We start from the raw sequence: 17,247 nt of genomic DNA on the forward strand, positions 1-17,247 counted from the left end.
TTTTATTACAATTGTAAATAAAAATTTTTAAGGTTTTACAATGAGTACTGATTTCTAATGTAACTCTTAATGTTTTTATTGTAATTGTGATAAAAACAAAACTTAGTTCTTTGAATTGAAAAAACAACGTAAATACTTACCCCGTAATTTTTTATTCTAAACAAAAAATTTTTATTATGTCCAATTTAATTCACAAGATTCAACTGATTACCATGCTTATATTACCTATTTCTCCAACTGCCGAATAGACTACGAAATTGAGATTATGAAAGTTTACAAACATAATCTGTGAGATTTTGTGTGAATGATAATTGTTTTGTATTTGAGTCTTTTATGGAATCTATGTGGCAACTCGTATATTTGGGCGCACGATTTACTTATGTCAGGTTCGGCAATTCGTAACACACTTTTTGGTCCGGAGAACTTGAATAAATGTTTAAAACTCGAATTATGTCAAGAAAAACAACGTTTGCTTAACGCACTGGCTTCAATAAAAATTGAAAATGATGAAAATGCTGAAGGTGTGCTTCACTTGTACTTTACTAACTACCATCAGTATTTCGTCTGGTTTTTCTACTAACATACGTTGTTCTCACTGTTTTTTTTTGTCTTTCTAGATTTAATGGATTTTTTTTTAATTGGTAAACCATTTTATAACACTATGATGTGATTAAGAGTTTTGGTGTATGACTGTTTCAGAGGGAGTTGTGTGCAAAAACACTTTTAAACCTCTTGCAGTACCTGTGAAAATGACCACTCAAAGTCATACCACGAAGCTAGATTGTCTTAATCGCTACCGTAGCCTTGATCATTACAGCGAGACGAATGAAATTGTCCAAGGCATTATTGTTCATACAAATCATAAAAATGTTATGTTTCCTTTATTATGGACTCGTATTGATAGCGAGGCAGTTCTTGAGTGGATAACGAAAAATCATAGAAAACAGATAAAAGGTCTAAAGCTTATTGTAACACCATTAGCAGTTTGCACCGCTACTGTTAAATTTATTAGATTACCTTATTTTAACTTTACAGGATATGCCCCTTTGTTTTACGCAACCGCTCCCGATTCAAGAGATTGCGGCTTCCTTAGTGGCAATGGACATGCCGCTGCTGTTTTGTTTCCAGCTCACTATGATTATAATAAGAAGCCTGGACACATTATTAAATTACTTATAGGACCTAACTCTTTTTTATCACTGGAAGCTGCGAATCCTATTTTTTTTGCACATGCATTACATTTTCACAATATTCGGGCGGCTATAATTTCTGTTGATTTACTTATAAAAAGACAACAAAGTCGTACAACAATAAATCAAAAAACTTCAGAAACAGCTTATGCTTATACTAAAAATTTTCTTAAAGCTATGCTTGATTCTGGCATACCAGTGATTGTTGCTATTTCAAACAAACACACGTGTGTGTTTACCGAATATCCTCGTCTTCTACTGATTAATGGAATGAAATTGCTAACAGCTCCTGGAATTCCTTTACCATCAATTGAATACAAAAGTCTTGTTGAAACTATTTCAGAAAGTTATTTTGTATCCTCATTAAAACATCAGACGTCTGTATGGTCATATTTGGTTTTCGCTAATAATACAAGAACATCAGATTTCTCTTTAATTTCTGGAATTGTTGATGGAACAAAAGAGTGTAATGGGCGAAATTCAGAATACTATCCATTACGTTTTCTAATTTCAAACTGGATGAACATAATAAATACGAATCCTCAGTATCAACGAAGAACCATTTTATCTCCGTTGCACGAAAAAGAAATTCTCATATTTACAGTAGATTCTAGTGAAGGCGTTAAATGCAATGAATGTGTTATATTAAATGCAACTCGTGGAATTCAGCCGAAATATTTGGAGTATATTTTTTGATATTCCTATTCAAACTTTACCAAAACTTATGCCTCTTAGTAAGACGAAAAAAAAAAATTTAGTCATTCTTCTTTTGATAATTGTTTTGTTACCTTCGCTTCCTGTACAAGTACATACTTTTCTTATGCGAAAACCCAATTCATTCCATAATTAAATAAATTTACTTTAGAACTGTTATGAAATCCGTTACCCCTAGCAATTGCTGGTAAAGCCTAAACACGTACATTGATACTTTATTCCTCAGTTGTAATGAACAAAAAAAAATGTGTATTTGATTTTTCACTCTAAGCACTAATTGTATTGTTATTACCATTATACAGTCTGGATTTAATCATGCCTTGGAAATAATTTCTAAATACAAACTTTAAATTTGACCGTATTTGTTTTAAAAAAAAAAAAGTTTTTTTTTAAGCTTTATAATTTAAATGCTCTTTATTTTAAAAGCTACGAAATCCATTGCAGACTTTCATGTAGTATTTGATACTACGTTTAAGTAGCTTATCTAATGCTTATAAAGACTGAAATAACATTAAAAAGGTTAAAGTATAAATTCATTTCATGCTGTCAATTTTACCCTCTGCTAAAATTGCTAATGATCCGTTATAAAAAAAGTCCGAGTTTTACTAACAAACAATAGTGCAAAACGTACTCCTTGTCGATATCACATAATTTTATATAGTTCTATAAATTTTTTTTCATTGAAACACTTAGCATTTCTTTTTCCTAAATCAAAATCTATTAATTCCAATGTTGTTTTTATCAATGACTTGAAAGAAACGTGGAAAGACTGTCCTTAACTATAAAATCAATTACATGTTGAATAAAAAGGCATGAAATGTAAAGTTTAGATTTGAAACACAGTGCATTTAAAAAAATTGAAAATGTATAAAGTAAATAGTCATTTACTTTTTTCGTTAAGGAAATTATTTTTAAGAGATTGTAAAACTACTCCACTTTAATCATACAACAACCATTTGATATCAGTGCAATTTTCCTATGGTACTATAAACAAAATTATGATGATTTAGCCTTCCATCACTACAATAAAAATTAATTGTTCTTCAATTACAATTCTATGATTTTTTTTGCCTTAGTGTCATAAAACTAACTGATACAGATAGTAAAATTTAATACATATAAAGTACAATTTTTTTTCTAATTAGAATGACATTGTAGCCAATTGTTTTTATCTATTCTTCCCTTGTGTTAATATAAAAATTACTTTATCTTTTATAGCATTCAGTAAACATTTGATATCATTGTAAAAAGAAATAATAAAAAATTTTTAGGGACTAACAACATATTATCTTTTTCGTAATATACATTGAAGTTATTTTTACCTTCATGTGAGTACGAAGCAGAAACCGTGACTTTGAATCTAACTGCATGACAATGCTCATTCGTAGTTTTATGTGAGGTTTCATTATACTTTCTAAAAATATTCTTTATATATGTGACGTCAATAGAGGCTAAATAGACTTTTTCCTGAAGTATAAACTATTTTGTCGCAAGATTTTTGTCGGAGAAAGGTGATAATGAGAGAAAGGAATTCACAAAAATTACACAAAATGTGCTAGTATTTCACTCTGTCATTTACAAGAGCACAATTATCAGAATTAGTCTGTAGTTCATAATTTTTTTTTATGAGTACAGTATACATCGAGTACGCATGGAATGATAGAATACAATGCATCTCCGTAAAATAACACTTATTTGTAAAAGATTTGGCAAATTTTCTGACCTGTAAACTTTTTTTAGTGTCTGCTGCATATAACGGTACTCTTTTATGTCACGTTTGTTATTCAACGGGGTTGTTTCTTATAGTCGGATTCTTTGAAGTCAATTTATTTAGAAACAAAAAAAAAAATGTATGATGAAAAGAAAAGTTTTAGATTTGTATAGTTCAGAACTGTCTTGAATGTGAATGCATTTTCTCTTGTTCACATATGTATTGGTACTTCGTAATAATAATGCGGAAAATTATTATACATAATTGAATAGTAAAATGTGCTCTCGTTAAACTATGCTTTAGGTGTCGTTGAGTGGAGCCTTCAATTTTGTGCAATTGTGGACTAAGGCCTTTTGACTTGAGCCTTACGTTTCGTTAAACGACAACCTAGGTTCCATTGCACACATCGATTCGTTTTCCTATATACGCCTCTAAAGAAAGGTGAGAAAATTTCATTTAAAGACGAGATGAGCCTCTTCAATTACGAGATTCTGCCGTCAAATTTTGTATTTAAGTGGTTAAACTACTCACCAGGGTGCTACATTTACAGAAAACTTTTTCGTAGTACAGTAAGAACAAAGAACTACTTTTCCAAAGGAAAACTAGATCAAATTCATATGTTTTAACCTGTACGACGCACTTGTCAAATGTCTGATAATGCTTCAATTGTGCGTTGTCAAGAAAACTAGTGAATTCTTATAATATCAAAAATATCCTACTTAAAATTATCAATTTTTTCGCACCAATATGTGCTTGATTACAGGATCAATACTTCTTGAACCAACACTTCACACTTCTCAAGTGACGTATAAGAGAAAACTTTTAAACAAAATTTTTCTTTAATTCTTCTTCGCAATAAGCAAAAATTGTAATTGGGGCCTTTTTGACTTTTAAAAATTGTATGTTTCAGAAGCCAAATGTTGAAAAATGTTAAAGATTGTTTTGTTTAATAATGTGAATATACTTTTCACTTGATAAAAAAAGCAGTCAACCATATCTACAAAACCTGGAGAAGAAGCCTATAGTACTAATGCCTCTTGGCTATATGAAAAAATTTGAATCCTAAAATTCGTGATTTTTTTTTTGAATGTTACGAAATCAATTTCGCGGTGTTTTGGATTTCTTAACCGAAATTTCTTTACTGTAGAAAAAAAGACTGATTATGTTTTATCAGAATTTGGTATTTTGTTTAAACTACATTAAAAACTTTTTTTGAGAAATTGGATATTAAAAGTGTTTTGTAGCCTGAGAATTTTTCAGCGGATGCCAAACACATGGCGGCTGATCCAGATAAAAATTGCACTTTATCGTTTTTAAAAACGAAACTTCTCTATCGAAAGTGTTTAAATGAATTTTCATATATTTCAATTTAAGTGGTAAAACACATTTTGTTATATTACAGTCCTTAAATGTCAGAAGTTGGTTAGCTTAGGAAGTCGGATTAAATAATGGATAAAGACGTAGCAGTCCATGTTGAACCCCGGTCGATTTCTTTCACGCGTGATCATATAAGTACAAAAAAAAATTTGTTAATCCTACTGTGAATCATTTTTTGTTCCATGAACTGTTTTTTTATGTCCATTTAACGTTTCTCTTTAGCTTTTTTTAAAAAAATTAGTTCACGCAAAACCGTAAATTTTTCGTTGCCAGTTAAACAAAAAAGGTATTGAATTAAAATTTTTAGTAAGTTCATGATATTGGCGAAGGTAACGTATGACGCTTCATATGTTTTAAACATATTCTTTTTTTTTTTTAATATACCTTTAGACAACCGCTTCCGATGATTGGTAGACGTTTCCTTCGTGGTAAGAAAAGAACACATGATGGCTTTGTTTCACAAATTATTTTTCTTTCTGATAAATTACAACTTTAAGGAAAACCCAATTTCTATTATAATTGAAATTGTCTTAATCTCACGTCGTTGCAATTTTATCGTTATTGATTACACACATTTTGTGTATGTTGATACACTATTCAAGCTAATTTTATTCGTTTCCTTACAACGTGCGGTCGACTTTCCTTATGAGTAGATTTTTACGTTCAAAAAAGAATATTGATTACCTAGACGACAAACTTGAGAATATCAGAATCTTTTTTGACTCATATTCTAAGACAATTTAAAGTGTTACACTTTAAATAATTCACACAATAGTAGTGACCCGTTCAACTTTCACCCGAGTAGGTCTTTTATTGTAACTACTTCGCATATTTTTGATTTTTTAAAAATTAGCATCGTTCTTTATTAAGAACCACACAGAAAAATAATTTTCTAAAGCTACTATTTGTTTTTTTGGTAGACATTATACCTCAGCAAAAGATTGCTATGATTTTTTTTATTGACTGCATAAACGCTTGCTTTATGTAACATGCTTAAAAGCATATGGCTTAACATTTTTCACTGGAGTTAAACAAAAAATTTATAGGAATTTCAAATATCATTAAGAAAAACTACAGAATGATAAATAATGTTTAAGCCTTTAGTTAAGTTAAGCAGTAGATTGGAACAACATGGTTGAAGAAATTCCTTCAAGTTAGAAAGACGCATCGCCTAAATTGCAATAACGTGCAATTTAGACTAAAGCACCTTTTATAAGCACACTCAATAGTTTACTATTCAGCTCATGCGGCTGTCTTGTCAACTTCTATAAAGCGAACAAATACTTTGATAAAATAGTTTATGGTATATTTTTTAGATTGCATGATTAACAGAAATACTTTCACATGGTTCCATTTTATACGGATACCGTTGGTTATACATAAAGCTTTTGATAATCTTTTTTCCCGTTGCTTTTATAAAATTATAAAGATATTATTCAAAAATTAAAATATTTTTTGTCGGCTAATTTTCAAAATTGTGTCAATATACAAAAACAATTACGGAGCATTAATAAAATGTTCCAAGGTATACGTTAATGACTATTTTTTGTTTCATTAAATTGATAAAACTAAAGGAATTCGATCACAAAGTTGAACGTAATTCTAAGCCGCAACACATAATTTTAAACTGTTTTGTACTTATTTTTTTGTTTTTTATCTATGTTTTGTAACTTTAAAGTTTTTAAAATAAGTGAATAAGAATTTATGTTGGAGATTTATGCAAATTAAGGTAAAAGATTGACTATAATTGATTAGATGGTTGTTTTGGTTGAAAGCGACGATTTACGGGCAATTATATTTGTTTGTAGCCCCAAATAGACCAACGGTAGCCTTATTGTGTTGAGTCTTTCTATATTTTAAGAAAAGCATTCAAAAAAATCTTTTCTTTTAAAACTGCTAAAATACATCAATACTGAAGGGAATCATGAAAACTATTGCTACATTATATGTTTGTATGTATTAAAAAATGCGGAATACTTAGCCTCCACAAGGTTTTACCTTTATCTGCTCTAAGAAAAGTTGCATATGTAAATTGCTACTGCTCGCTATTTCGTACTTGACTTTCTAAAATAATAGAATAAATTATATTATTTGATTTGTTTTAGGTAACTCTTGATCAATACTTACTCTAAAACTGCTTCTATATTATCGAGATAACAAATTCAAACAAGTTTTTAAAAAAACTGCATGAAGATGTCGTATGCTAATAAAAAATCAAAGGGATTTCAATAATTTTGTTTATTACGGAATGAAAGCATGAACGAGAAAAAATTTAGCAGACAACTGAAAATCAAGTAAAATAGTGAACTTCAAATCAATAACAGAAAATAATTGACTAATCTCTGTTTTTCATTTTTACATAGTTCCAATTAAGGTTATAATATGAAAGATATTTTTTGTGACAAGAAAAAGAACTAATGTTTTAAAAACTTTAGAAAAATTGAGAAAAGCAGCAAATTTAATGATTCAATTTTTAAAAATAAAAAAAAAATGTAGTTACTTCAATGTTTCAAAACCTTAATCAATTTAACAGTAATTAATCCAATTTTTCGTTAATTATTTCAAGATCATTTAAAAAAAAAAATATTTAATTCTGAATTTTGTTAAACTCGAATTTTTAATGGATTACTAGTTGTGATAAGTTACGGAACAATATCATTAGGTATTCACTATTCATGATGATTTGTCTAGAATTCAATTTTTTTAGTTTTATTGAAATACTAAGACACAACTTGACGTAATAGAGATAGACTAAAACATCCGTCATGTGTATATATTTTTTAACAGACATAAAATAAAATTATTAAGGGGAATAATTTATCATATTTTGGTTTTAAATTCATCATACCACAAAAACAGTCATAAGGTATTTTTTTTATTACAGACCATTTAATAAAAAATTAACAATTTCCCTTCCTTAATAAAATACTTGCACTAATCTTAACATTTTTTAAAGTTTTATTTTAAAATTTATAATTATTGGTAAACGAAAAATTTTTTCCATTTTCAAAATCAGACGTTTAACATTTTGAGTCACCTAAATTAGTTTATAAAGTTTTTCTATTACAGCAATAATGCATTGATGCTTCAAGTGGACGTTTCCTTATTGAATCAAACCACTCAATAAAAAGCATATTGCAATGATTACGGTAATGCAAGTATACTTTTCAGGAAATCTCAGTTCTTATTATATTAAAAAAGTATTTTTCATCCATTTGTTGCTAGAACAATAAAGAAAGAATACACAAAGGCTAAAAGTCGACCTACGGAGTTTTCGAAACAACCACAATATAGAAGACTAACGTACAAGAATTTTTAAATTTTTTTTTTGAAAGTAAATGTATTGTAGATTTCTCTAGTACTAAATTTTTGTCAACGTAAATTGTTTATGAAAATTTGAAATCTTTTTTATAACAAATGGAAAAATGAAAACCCTGTCGTTCTACAACAAATAAGTAACATTACTATTCTTTTTTTTATCGTAGAATTGAAAAAGGAAAGCCTTTAGACGACATAGTATAATAATGGGGTACTATGTTTTGTTAAATGAATGTACCTTCTATAGGGCGTTGCATACTTTTTTTTGTGCTAAATTTCGATATTTTTTTCAATGAATCTTTTTAAAAATTTGTGATAAAAAAACAGTCCACGTTATTATGTAGAAAGTGTGCATCAAGAATTCTACCGTTCACTTTACTGTAGGTTTCGGGTACCACCTTAGATAACATTCACTTTGTCGTCAATAGAAATGGTTAAGCGCATACTATATAGGTTGCGAATTCATGCATTTAGTAGACTTATGTTTTTAAATTATGTACCTTCATGTAAATTTACTACCACTATAAAATATATGTTTCATTACTGCCTTGTTAAAAAGGTGATATGTTGTGTCATCTTTGAATATTCAGATTCGTGAATCAATGATTAAGTAAAATTTAATAATAAAATTTTTAAAGCCATTCGACTTATTTTGACTCTATATTAAAAATGAAGATTCATTGAATACCATACATATGATATTTGTTTTATAATTCACATAGAAGACGACTGAATATCTCCCAAAAGTCTGTTTTGTAAAGACTGCTCTAAAATAAACATATCAGTTGCAACGGAACGGCAATTTCCACAGTGACTGAGCAAGCTTAAAACTTACGAGTACGACGAGATATCCATGGTGGATTCGTGTCGTAATCAAAATAGTCCGGCGTACTATGGTTAAAATATCAAATAAACAGTTATTTCAATTATAAAAACATCACCTGTTAGATGCAGAATACCAAATTTGTTTTAACGCGTAGTGCTTATTCAAAACAATTGTCCCTCTGTTTTTATTCAACACTATTTCTAAAACACCATCTCCAGCTAAATTTGTCGATTCGATGTAGTCCATATACTCTGGAAGTTCCACAAAATCTAACATCGACTTTAAGAAGAAATTTTATAAAAGTTAGAGGGAAAAAAATAATTTTGATCACCTGCAACATATTATCAGCAGATTGCTGATATGGTAAATCATGATGAGGAGACTTTGAAGAAAAAAAACGTTGATCATTTCTCTTAGTTTGACAATAGAATCTACTATCGCAGTGTTCACTTGCGTAGAATACTGGTTTTACCATGTTGCGTGTACACTTCATTAATATCCTAGTACGAAAAAAAAGGTGACTCTTAGTAGTCATGAAACGGTTTAAAAAAGAAAGATATATCATTAAATTTTTATGCGTTAATCAAACGTAAATAAAATAATTTAAAGGTTAAATTCTAGTAAAAACGAAATTCTTTTCTTTGTTCAGATTTCAAATTCCGTAATAAAGCTTAATTAAAAAGAAAATATTTTTTTTTATTTGCCTGCGATCCTTGTGTATGTAAAAACGATATTTTAAGAAAATAATTTTTATGGCAGTGCAAACTCCGTTATATAGACACTTCCAACTCCTTTTATTATTACATGATGCAAGTGTAGGCACAACTCTGTTGATTGCCTTGTTACTACTTAATCATGAATAAATTAATTAGTTAAGAAACGGAAAGTAAACAAACCACAAAGCATTTAAAAAAAAAATTCGTTTTTAATGATTTTTTTAGTGCATGTAGTAAATAAGGATATTTAGAGAAAGAGAATATGGATTGTGTTTCAAGGAATCTAAGGGTGTTAAGTCATTTATTTTTTTTCAAAATAAGAGAAAAAGAATAAGTTTTTAATTATGAAAAATACATACTAAATGGCTTCAAATATTTCATAGTTCTTTTTCGTATTTTAATTACCCAAAAAAAATGCTTAAATCAAAAAAGCGACAAAGGAAGGGTTTTTTTCTAGTTTTATGTATGAGTATTTAAATCTGGTGGTAAAAAAAAATTGGAGTTGAGTAAATTTCAATTTTGTCAGAAAAAGAAAAATACAACTTTAAGTATCAAAAGAAAAAAGGCATTGTGTGAGAAAAATGGCTTAAATACAGGTTAATGTTCGGTAGGAAGAATTTTAGATAACAATAAAATTACAAGTTTTCGAACTTGTTTAAAGACAAACTAGAAAGATTACATAAGAAAGGTCTTTCTCTCGATTTTTAGTAACCATGCGTTCGTTTATTAGTACTAATGTTTTACAACGTAGTTCAACGAGCTTGATTATGCAATAGATTTGGTGTGACTTTGTCTACGGTACACTTTATTTTAAATGTGCATGGTATAATGCATAATAGAATAGGTTTTTCATATAAAATTGTAACAACACCAAAACAAGAAAAAACCACAGCCTTTTTTTAATTATCTATATTTTAGTTTAATTGAAGTTTTACAACTAATTATAAATGTTGCATTGTAACAAGGAGTTACAGTACTCTGACATTTAAGGTAGGAGTTTAATTGGTATAAATTAGTATTCTACGAAACCTCAACGTCTTATAATCAGTCGAATCAAGATATATGGATGACAATTCATTTTACAATATTAACATTTGCACTTTTTATAAGAGACGTGGTATGAATCAATGTTATGCGATTGGAAGTATCTGGTGTCAGTTGGTCTAGTAAGACGTTTCAAATGTATACTACCAAAAATTATTGACCTTTTCACAAATTAAACAATATGAGCAAAAAAACAAAGATCAATGGTATTTGAACGTAACTTTTCGACGTAATTTTACAAAAGAATTCTATTTGTTACAGTCTTTTGACCATTCGAATTGTGAAATGGGAGCAATTATTGACCTAGAAGCGCCAAAGTCCCTTAATCTTCTTTTGGATTAAAACTTGATCAATTATTTAAATTGAAATAAACAAAAGATTAGAGCCAAGATTTATACAGAGTAGCTGATTTATTGCAATTGGTTTTGTAAATTCAGTATTCCTGCTAGAAAAAGTTAGTGAAGCGAAAATGTGCGCTGTACAAGCACACCCTTCGTTATAATTAATATTTTTAATTCACATATTTTTAATACAGTGATCCATTTAAAAAAAATGCATTTCTTAAATTTAACAATTTGTCCGTTTCTTGTTAATTTAATTTAAAATGTTTTTTTTTTTAATAACTTAGTTCCATTTTAAAATGATTGTAAACTTTTTTTTAAAAAAAAGTTTATAAAGTCTAAATTTTAAATTTGGGTTTATGGTTTCACCTCACACGAAGTCTACAAGTCTTTACAACAGAGCGAAAAAACAATATCCCACCTCCTGCAACAATATAATGGTTTTCTAAAAAATGGATACAAAGAATCAACTGAAGGTCGCCTTGTGGTTATACCTAAAAGTGAAGTACCTAATCATCCATTAAAAATGAGACCACTCACCATGCTGCCCACAGAAAAAAAAATTCTTGAAAAAATGATAGCTAATAGACTCTCACGGTTATCAGAAATAAACAAATGGGATGGTATGCACAACTTGCAAGGAGGATTTAGACAACATATGGGAATTAATCGGCAGCTATTACTCACACAGCTTGCAATTTTCGACTCAAAACAAACTGGAAGACAACTCTATATTACGTCTTTAGATGTTGTAAAAGCATTTGATAAACTTCCACGACAATTTGCATCGCACTGCGCTGGCAGTTACCTTACTAACTATTGCCCGAAATTAGCGAAATTGATTGCAGAATTAACACTGTCACCCATGAGAGCAAACATCAACCAGAAAAAATTCAAACTTAGGACAGGAGTTCCCCAAGAAGGTATTCTTTCTCCTTGGCTTTTTGTCATGACAATGAATGACCTGGCGAAACGTGTCGATGGCACAGGATACACACTTTCAGCGGGAACTGCTATTGGAGCATTACTCTATGCAGACGACATTCTGTTACTCGGCGATCACGAAGAAACAATGGAGCAAAATCTGATGCTCACAAAGGAATGGTTGAGTGAATGGGGAGGAGAACTCAACGAAACAAAAACGGAACATCTAGAATTAAAAAACGCGGAATATTTGTTACCAAAAAAACGTCACACAGGAACTGCAGCAAACAAACACATTAACTACTTGGGGATGCACATCACCCAGGAGGGCATCGTACCCAAAGTAAAAAAAAAAGAACTGCTGAAGGACCTTGGAAACATTTATGCTATATCAAACATAGATGCATTATCCCCCGCATTGGTACTGCAAATAATCCGCTCAATCTCATGGACCAAGATCTCCGTAGGATTTGCTGTGGCGCTCCCCGATACTACACTGTATGTCCGATACTGGCATCGTGTAGCTAGAAGAATTTTCCACACGTTTGATTGCACTCACGGAGTTGAAATACAAAGAGAATTGGGACTTCTTTATCATCCACTTTACTGGATATGTAAGGATATCATAACTTTTTACGGAAAAGTCTTTACCGATAAAAAAGACACTTTCCTTATAAAAACACTCCAAGAAGCAATCCAACCGGAACATCCACTGCTCACGAAGCTAGAAAAAATCCTGTCAATAACTGGAATTACATGGCACGAACTACAAAACACACCTGTGAAGGATTGTCTGAGGAAAGCTAAAGCACGTATGAAATCTTGGACACTTGTACAAATAAAAACGGAGGCAAAACGACTTGGAATCTTTTTACCAGATTGTCCAACTTGGTCGAAAATTTCAGAAAAACCTGCCAAATACCTGTACGAGGAAAACGCAAGATATGGCTTCCTTTTTCGACTCCATCACTTTGGACCTTCTACAATAGTGACAGAACACTGCCACTTTTGTAAAAAAGAAGAAAGTGACACAGGAAAACACATCCTTCGCTGCAGTGCTGCTCGTGAGGTCGTACCTCTTCCAAAAGATCTTGAGTCAATATTGCCAACAGATCTTGAAAAAGTCCTCAATTTAGAAAATGAATGTACAAACGGACAACTTAAATGTTGCTTGGCATACTGCAAAATGTTATGGAAAAAACGAAAAGAATTACGGACTAACCAGGGAAAATACTACTCTGAACCGTATACATACGAACACAACAAGACATTTATGGACCCTTGTACACTAGCAGAAGCCATAGATCAATTGAGAACAGAAGTACAACCTCCTTTAGTTCTACGCAGAAAGTTGCGTAAAAAACAAGCACAGGCATACGAGAATGGACACATAGTAGAATGGTGCCCTATTGCCAGAGGCCGATGGGATGAAGACGAAGACAAGAGACTTTTCGATGCAATATGTAAATATGGAACGGGAAATAACAAGATTTTATCAGAATGCGTTGCAAGCAGAACACCGCTGCAATGCTCTGACCGGCTACGCACGAAGAAATTCAGTTTCTTCCTGCAGACAATTATCCCGCCTAAGACATTAAAAGTACGAAAAGGACGACGGTCCGCTGAGGAAGAGGAACACTTGATTGCAGTATTAAATCAATGTGAGGGCCACTTTGACGCGGTAATAATCGCACAAAGACTTGGAAATCGTACAGCTCGACAAGTCTCAGAAAAAATCAACCTATTCCTTAAGAATCGACTAATACATACAAGCATATCTAAAACATCCAGGAGTGTAATACATAATATATCTTTAAAAAGAACATCTACTGTGACATCATCCAGTTCCACACAGCCAGTAAAACGCCCAAAAAAACAACGACTCTGAGCTCATAAACAAACAGGAAAACACTTGACTATAACAATAGCAATGATTCCTTATCCTTTTCTTTATTCATCTATGGGGAAAATATTACAACACATAACTCATCCAAACCACTTGTTTTTTTTTTCCCTCTCATTCTATTATTTTAATTAAAATAAGGCAAAAAAAAAAAAAAAAAAATTCTTCTTAGTTTGTCAAGTATCTGAGACATTAAAACGGATGTAGTCTTTTATTCAAGACTTTAAAAGTGAATAGGTCGACCATCGAAGACGTTAAATTTATGGAGTCCACACCCAAGACTTAAAAGACGGGAACCATTCTTTGGAGTGGGCCCTAGTCAACTGCCTGGAACTGGTCTAGCAATGGACCGAAACCGAATCCTACTGATGAGTCGCTTAGGCAACGACGAAACTCTCCGTTTCATTCAGTGTCCCCCTTGAGGGATAGGCTGTGAAGCCGAATTATGAGCTTTGAAAGGATGCTTCATGCTGTAACGGTTTATGGTTTCACCTACTAGGAACTGTTGTTTTTTGCGTAAGGTGCTTGAAGGAGTGTACAGAGAGTGACATGTGTTTACCAAGATTTTAATTTTACTTTTAATGAAAAATGAGCAGGCCCATATTTAAGTGAGCAATAAGCGAAAGCACAATAGAAAAAATACAAAAAATTTATATTTTATGAAATGAAGGATTCAATAGTAAGATAAACCTTTTTCAGTTTATTGCTGATGTCATAAGTGAAACATTATAAATCAAAGCGTTGTTGTATACTATTACTTGAAAAAAAGATTGTGATTCTTGAAGAAAGGAGTTAGAGATGATATTAATCAAGCATACATACGTAAGAATGCTGTATATATTCGGAGAAAAACATCGTTTTAATAGCTGGTCATGTGGACATTTTAATGAATTTTTATTTAAGTGTGTTATACAACATGTTTCTGTTATTATTATTGTTTGTTATTATAAAGCATTTCAAGTTGATTTCTTTTCCTGACAATCACTTTGCTGTATACCTGAACATAAACCTTTATTATTTTTTGTAGCTATCACAAAAATATGTCTCCGATCTCGTATAAGCATGATTGCAGAAAAAGGAACACGTTTTTTTCAAATATTGTGAAAAGATAGTATTGTGTTTTGAAATACAATCAGTTTTGTTATGGCGAAATTCAGAAATTCATTTCAAACTATTAAAAAACGTGATCTTCTAAAAATTTTACCACTGTTCGAGATGGATAATGTAAGAAATGCAAAGGTTATTCTTTCTTGTATGCATAAAGGACAATTATTGATATCACATGATTTATTCTTTTTCCTTAAAACCTGAATGCCAAATATTTTTTGTTTTTGTTGTGTTTTCGCAGTAAGAGTTTAATAAACGTAGCTAAAGAAAAAAAAGGAAAATTTGTACTTTTACATTAAATGTTTTTCATACCAGTTTAAAAAACGTTTATGAGTTTTTCTTGTAAAAATCTCGTTAAACTTGTGAAAAATGTTTGTAAACATTTTCGTGTTTTTACGAAATTGAAAAGAAGTTAGTAATTTTAAATAAGTAATAATGTTTGAGAAAAATGCCTACAAGTTTGTTAGTGTGGTTAAAGATTTTTATAAATCTCTATAAAGTACATCAACACCTCTTACTCCAGTAGCAATGTTTAAAAATAGGAGGTATACCTGTTCAACAAGGAAATATTCTATTTGTGTTCAAGATTACAATAGGCTGAAGCTCAGGATAAAATGGAAATTTGTTTGTGCACGTCAAATCAAAATAAAACGAAAGAAATTCTTTCATATATCAATACACATTTCGGAACTTTAGCATATAAGTTTAATATTTACGCGACAAATGTAGAATGTAATGCTTGTGATTTAAAAATACTTAAACAACTTTTTTTGATTTGTAGGTCCGGAAATTCAAGGGACTTCAGAAGATATCGTTTATGACAAGCTTGAAAGGGCTTTCGAGAAAATGGGTGTTAGTGTTGCAGTTGAAGACACATCGCTTGAATTCGCTGCATTCAAAGGTCTTCCAGGACCTTATATGTTAGCGTTATAAATGAGTGAAAAACTTTACTCGAAAGATTATGTATCTTTTAAATTTAGAAAGCATTTTTTAAACGTATTAAAGCCGGAAGGCTTACATAATATGCTCTCAGGGCAACAGGTAACTCATGCATATGTTTAGTTTTGGAAAAATAGATTTCGTAAGCCACTGGGTCTGTGTGCAAAAACCACAACAGGATAAGACGGCTTACGCTGTTACTCGTATTGGTTTTCAAGGCGTCGGCGATCCGAAACCGATTATTTTTGAAGGCAGAACTCAAGTAAATTTTGAGAATTGTTTGAAATTTCACTTTTTATCTTGCTAACAGGGATCCATTGTTGTTCCACGGGGTAAAACTGATTTTGGGTGGTAAAGTTTTCTATAGTGTATTCTATAATGCTATAGTTAAATACGTATTACTTTTCAATAGTTTAATTTTTTTTTTTTGCGCCACGATAATACAGGGATTCAATTTTCCAGCCTGACAATTGTGTCAAAACGTATGCGGAAATGACAATCGACGAAAAAAACAAAGTGTCACATAGGTCGGTTTTTATATATAAGGATTTCATAGAGAAATTTCGTTTTTTTTCAGAGGCAAGGCAGTCGCTCAATTCTGCGCATTTCTGTATAATAGACTTCGTGATACTCATCCAGAGTTGTTCACAAAAGAAAAACTTTAAAAAGAAAGTAAATTATTTAGGTAATTTATCGGTATCTGTAATTGTTAGGTGAAGTGAATATTTTTTATTCTATTTAAACATTCTGATTATCTATTCAAATCAATTTCATTTTGGTGTTGCAAGAATAGAAGGTGACTTTAATAATTTGAGGATACTAATCAAGGTTCGACAAGACAGTTGATTAACAAAAAAAAAATTTAGTAAACAAGAAAAGAGTCTTCAATTTATTGCCTTTAGAAAAAATTACGTGCTTCATCTGGTGAAAACACATAGAAAATTTACTTAGTCAACTGAATTCTTTCTCATTTTCAATATTCTACGAACAAAGCGTCTATTATAATTGTTTGGTATATTACGCTAAACTTGAAGGTTTTAATTTTTTTTACATTTTCAAGTTTTACATCAATTCAGTGAGCGATAAACAAAAAAAGAATTTGTGATATGATGCTTAATTTCATGTAGAAATTGGTGA

General features: G+C 30.7%; 3 protein-coding genes and 2 long non-coding RNA genes across 8 annotated transcripts; 3 read left to right on the forward strand and 2 right to left on the reverse strand.

The window, feature by feature from the left end:
- Positions 1-304: 304 nt before the first annotated feature.
- On the forward strand, positions 305-1,886 carry LOC128883540 (uncharacterized). The gene is made up of 3 exons (XM_054136022.1): positions 305-521; positions 618-641; positions 700-1,886. Exons 1-3 carry the CDS (start codon positions 305-307, stop codon positions 1,884-1,886), a joined length of 1,428 nt encoding a protein of 475 aa, XP_053991997.1.
- Positions 1,887-5,095: 3,209 nt separating this feature from the next.
- On the forward strand, positions 5,096-5,958 carry LOC128883573 (uncharacterized). The gene is made up of 3 exons (XR_008459060.1): positions 5,096-5,298; positions 5,383-5,420; positions 5,490-5,958. It is a non-coding gene; the product is annotated as an uncharacterized LOC128883573 (long non-coding RNA).
- Positions 5,959-8,880: 2,922 nt separating this feature from the next.
- Positions 8,881-9,889, reverse strand: LOC128883488 (frataxin homolog, mitochondrial-like). Of its 3 annotated transcripts, XM_054135897.1 has the most exons (5): positions 9,609-9,889; positions 9,468-9,548; positions 9,252-9,415; positions 9,146-9,201; positions 8,881-9,072 (listed from the first exon to the last, which is right to left on the reverse strand). In XM_054135897.1, exons 1-5 carry the CDS (start codon positions 9,699-9,701, stop codon positions 8,969-8,971), a joined length of 498 nt encoding a protein of 165 aa, XP_053991872.1. In that variant the 5' UTR covers positions 9,702-9,889; the 3' UTR covers positions 8,881-8,968. The 3 variants fall into 3 exon arrangements, with proteins under 3 accessions (XP_053991872.1, XP_053991870.1, XP_053991871.1); XM_054135895.1 differs by having other exon boundaries at positions 9,468-9,889; XM_054135896.1 differs by having other exon boundaries at positions 8,881-9,077; positions 9,468-9,889.
- A 4,811-nt stretch (positions 9,890-14,700) lies between these two features.
- LOC128883564 (uncharacterized) lies at positions 14,701-15,583 on the reverse strand. Its single transcript, XR_008459056.1, has 3 exons — positions 15,484-15,583; positions 14,823-15,432; positions 14,701-14,770 (listed from the first exon to the last, which is right to left on the reverse strand). It is a non-coding gene; the product is annotated as an uncharacterized LOC128883564 (long non-coding RNA).
- Positions 15,584-15,640: 57 nt separating this feature from the next.
- Positions 15,641-17,137, forward strand: LOC128883563 (inosine triphosphate pyrophosphatase-like). 2 transcript variants are annotated; one of them, XM_054136088.1, is made up of 8 exons: positions 15,641-15,903; positions 15,953-16,091; positions 16,152-16,212; positions 16,289-16,372; positions 16,421-16,461; positions 16,557-16,637; positions 16,688-16,795; positions 16,899-17,137. In XM_054136088.1, exons 1-7 carry the CDS (start codon positions 15,786-15,788, stop codon positions 16,773-16,775), a joined length of 612 nt encoding a protein of 203 aa, XP_053992063.1. In that variant the 5' UTR covers positions 15,641-15,785; the 3' UTR covers positions 16,776-16,795; positions 16,899-17,137. The 2 variants fall into 2 exon arrangements, with proteins under 2 accessions (XP_053992063.1, XP_053992062.1); XM_054136087.1 differs by having other exon boundaries at positions 15,643-15,903; positions 16,904-17,137.
- The last annotated feature ends 110 nt before the right edge of the window (positions 17,138-17,247 follow it).

Source organism: Hylaeus volcanicus, unplaced genomic scaffold, assembly GCF_026283585.1.
Source record: "Hylaeus volcanicus isolate JK05 unplaced genomic scaffold, UHH_iyHylVolc1.0_haploid 12221, whole genome shotgun sequence".
In the NCBI taxonomy this organism is placed as follows: domain Eukaryota; kingdom Metazoa; phylum Arthropoda; class Insecta; order Hymenoptera; family Colletidae; genus Hylaeus; species Hylaeus volcanicus.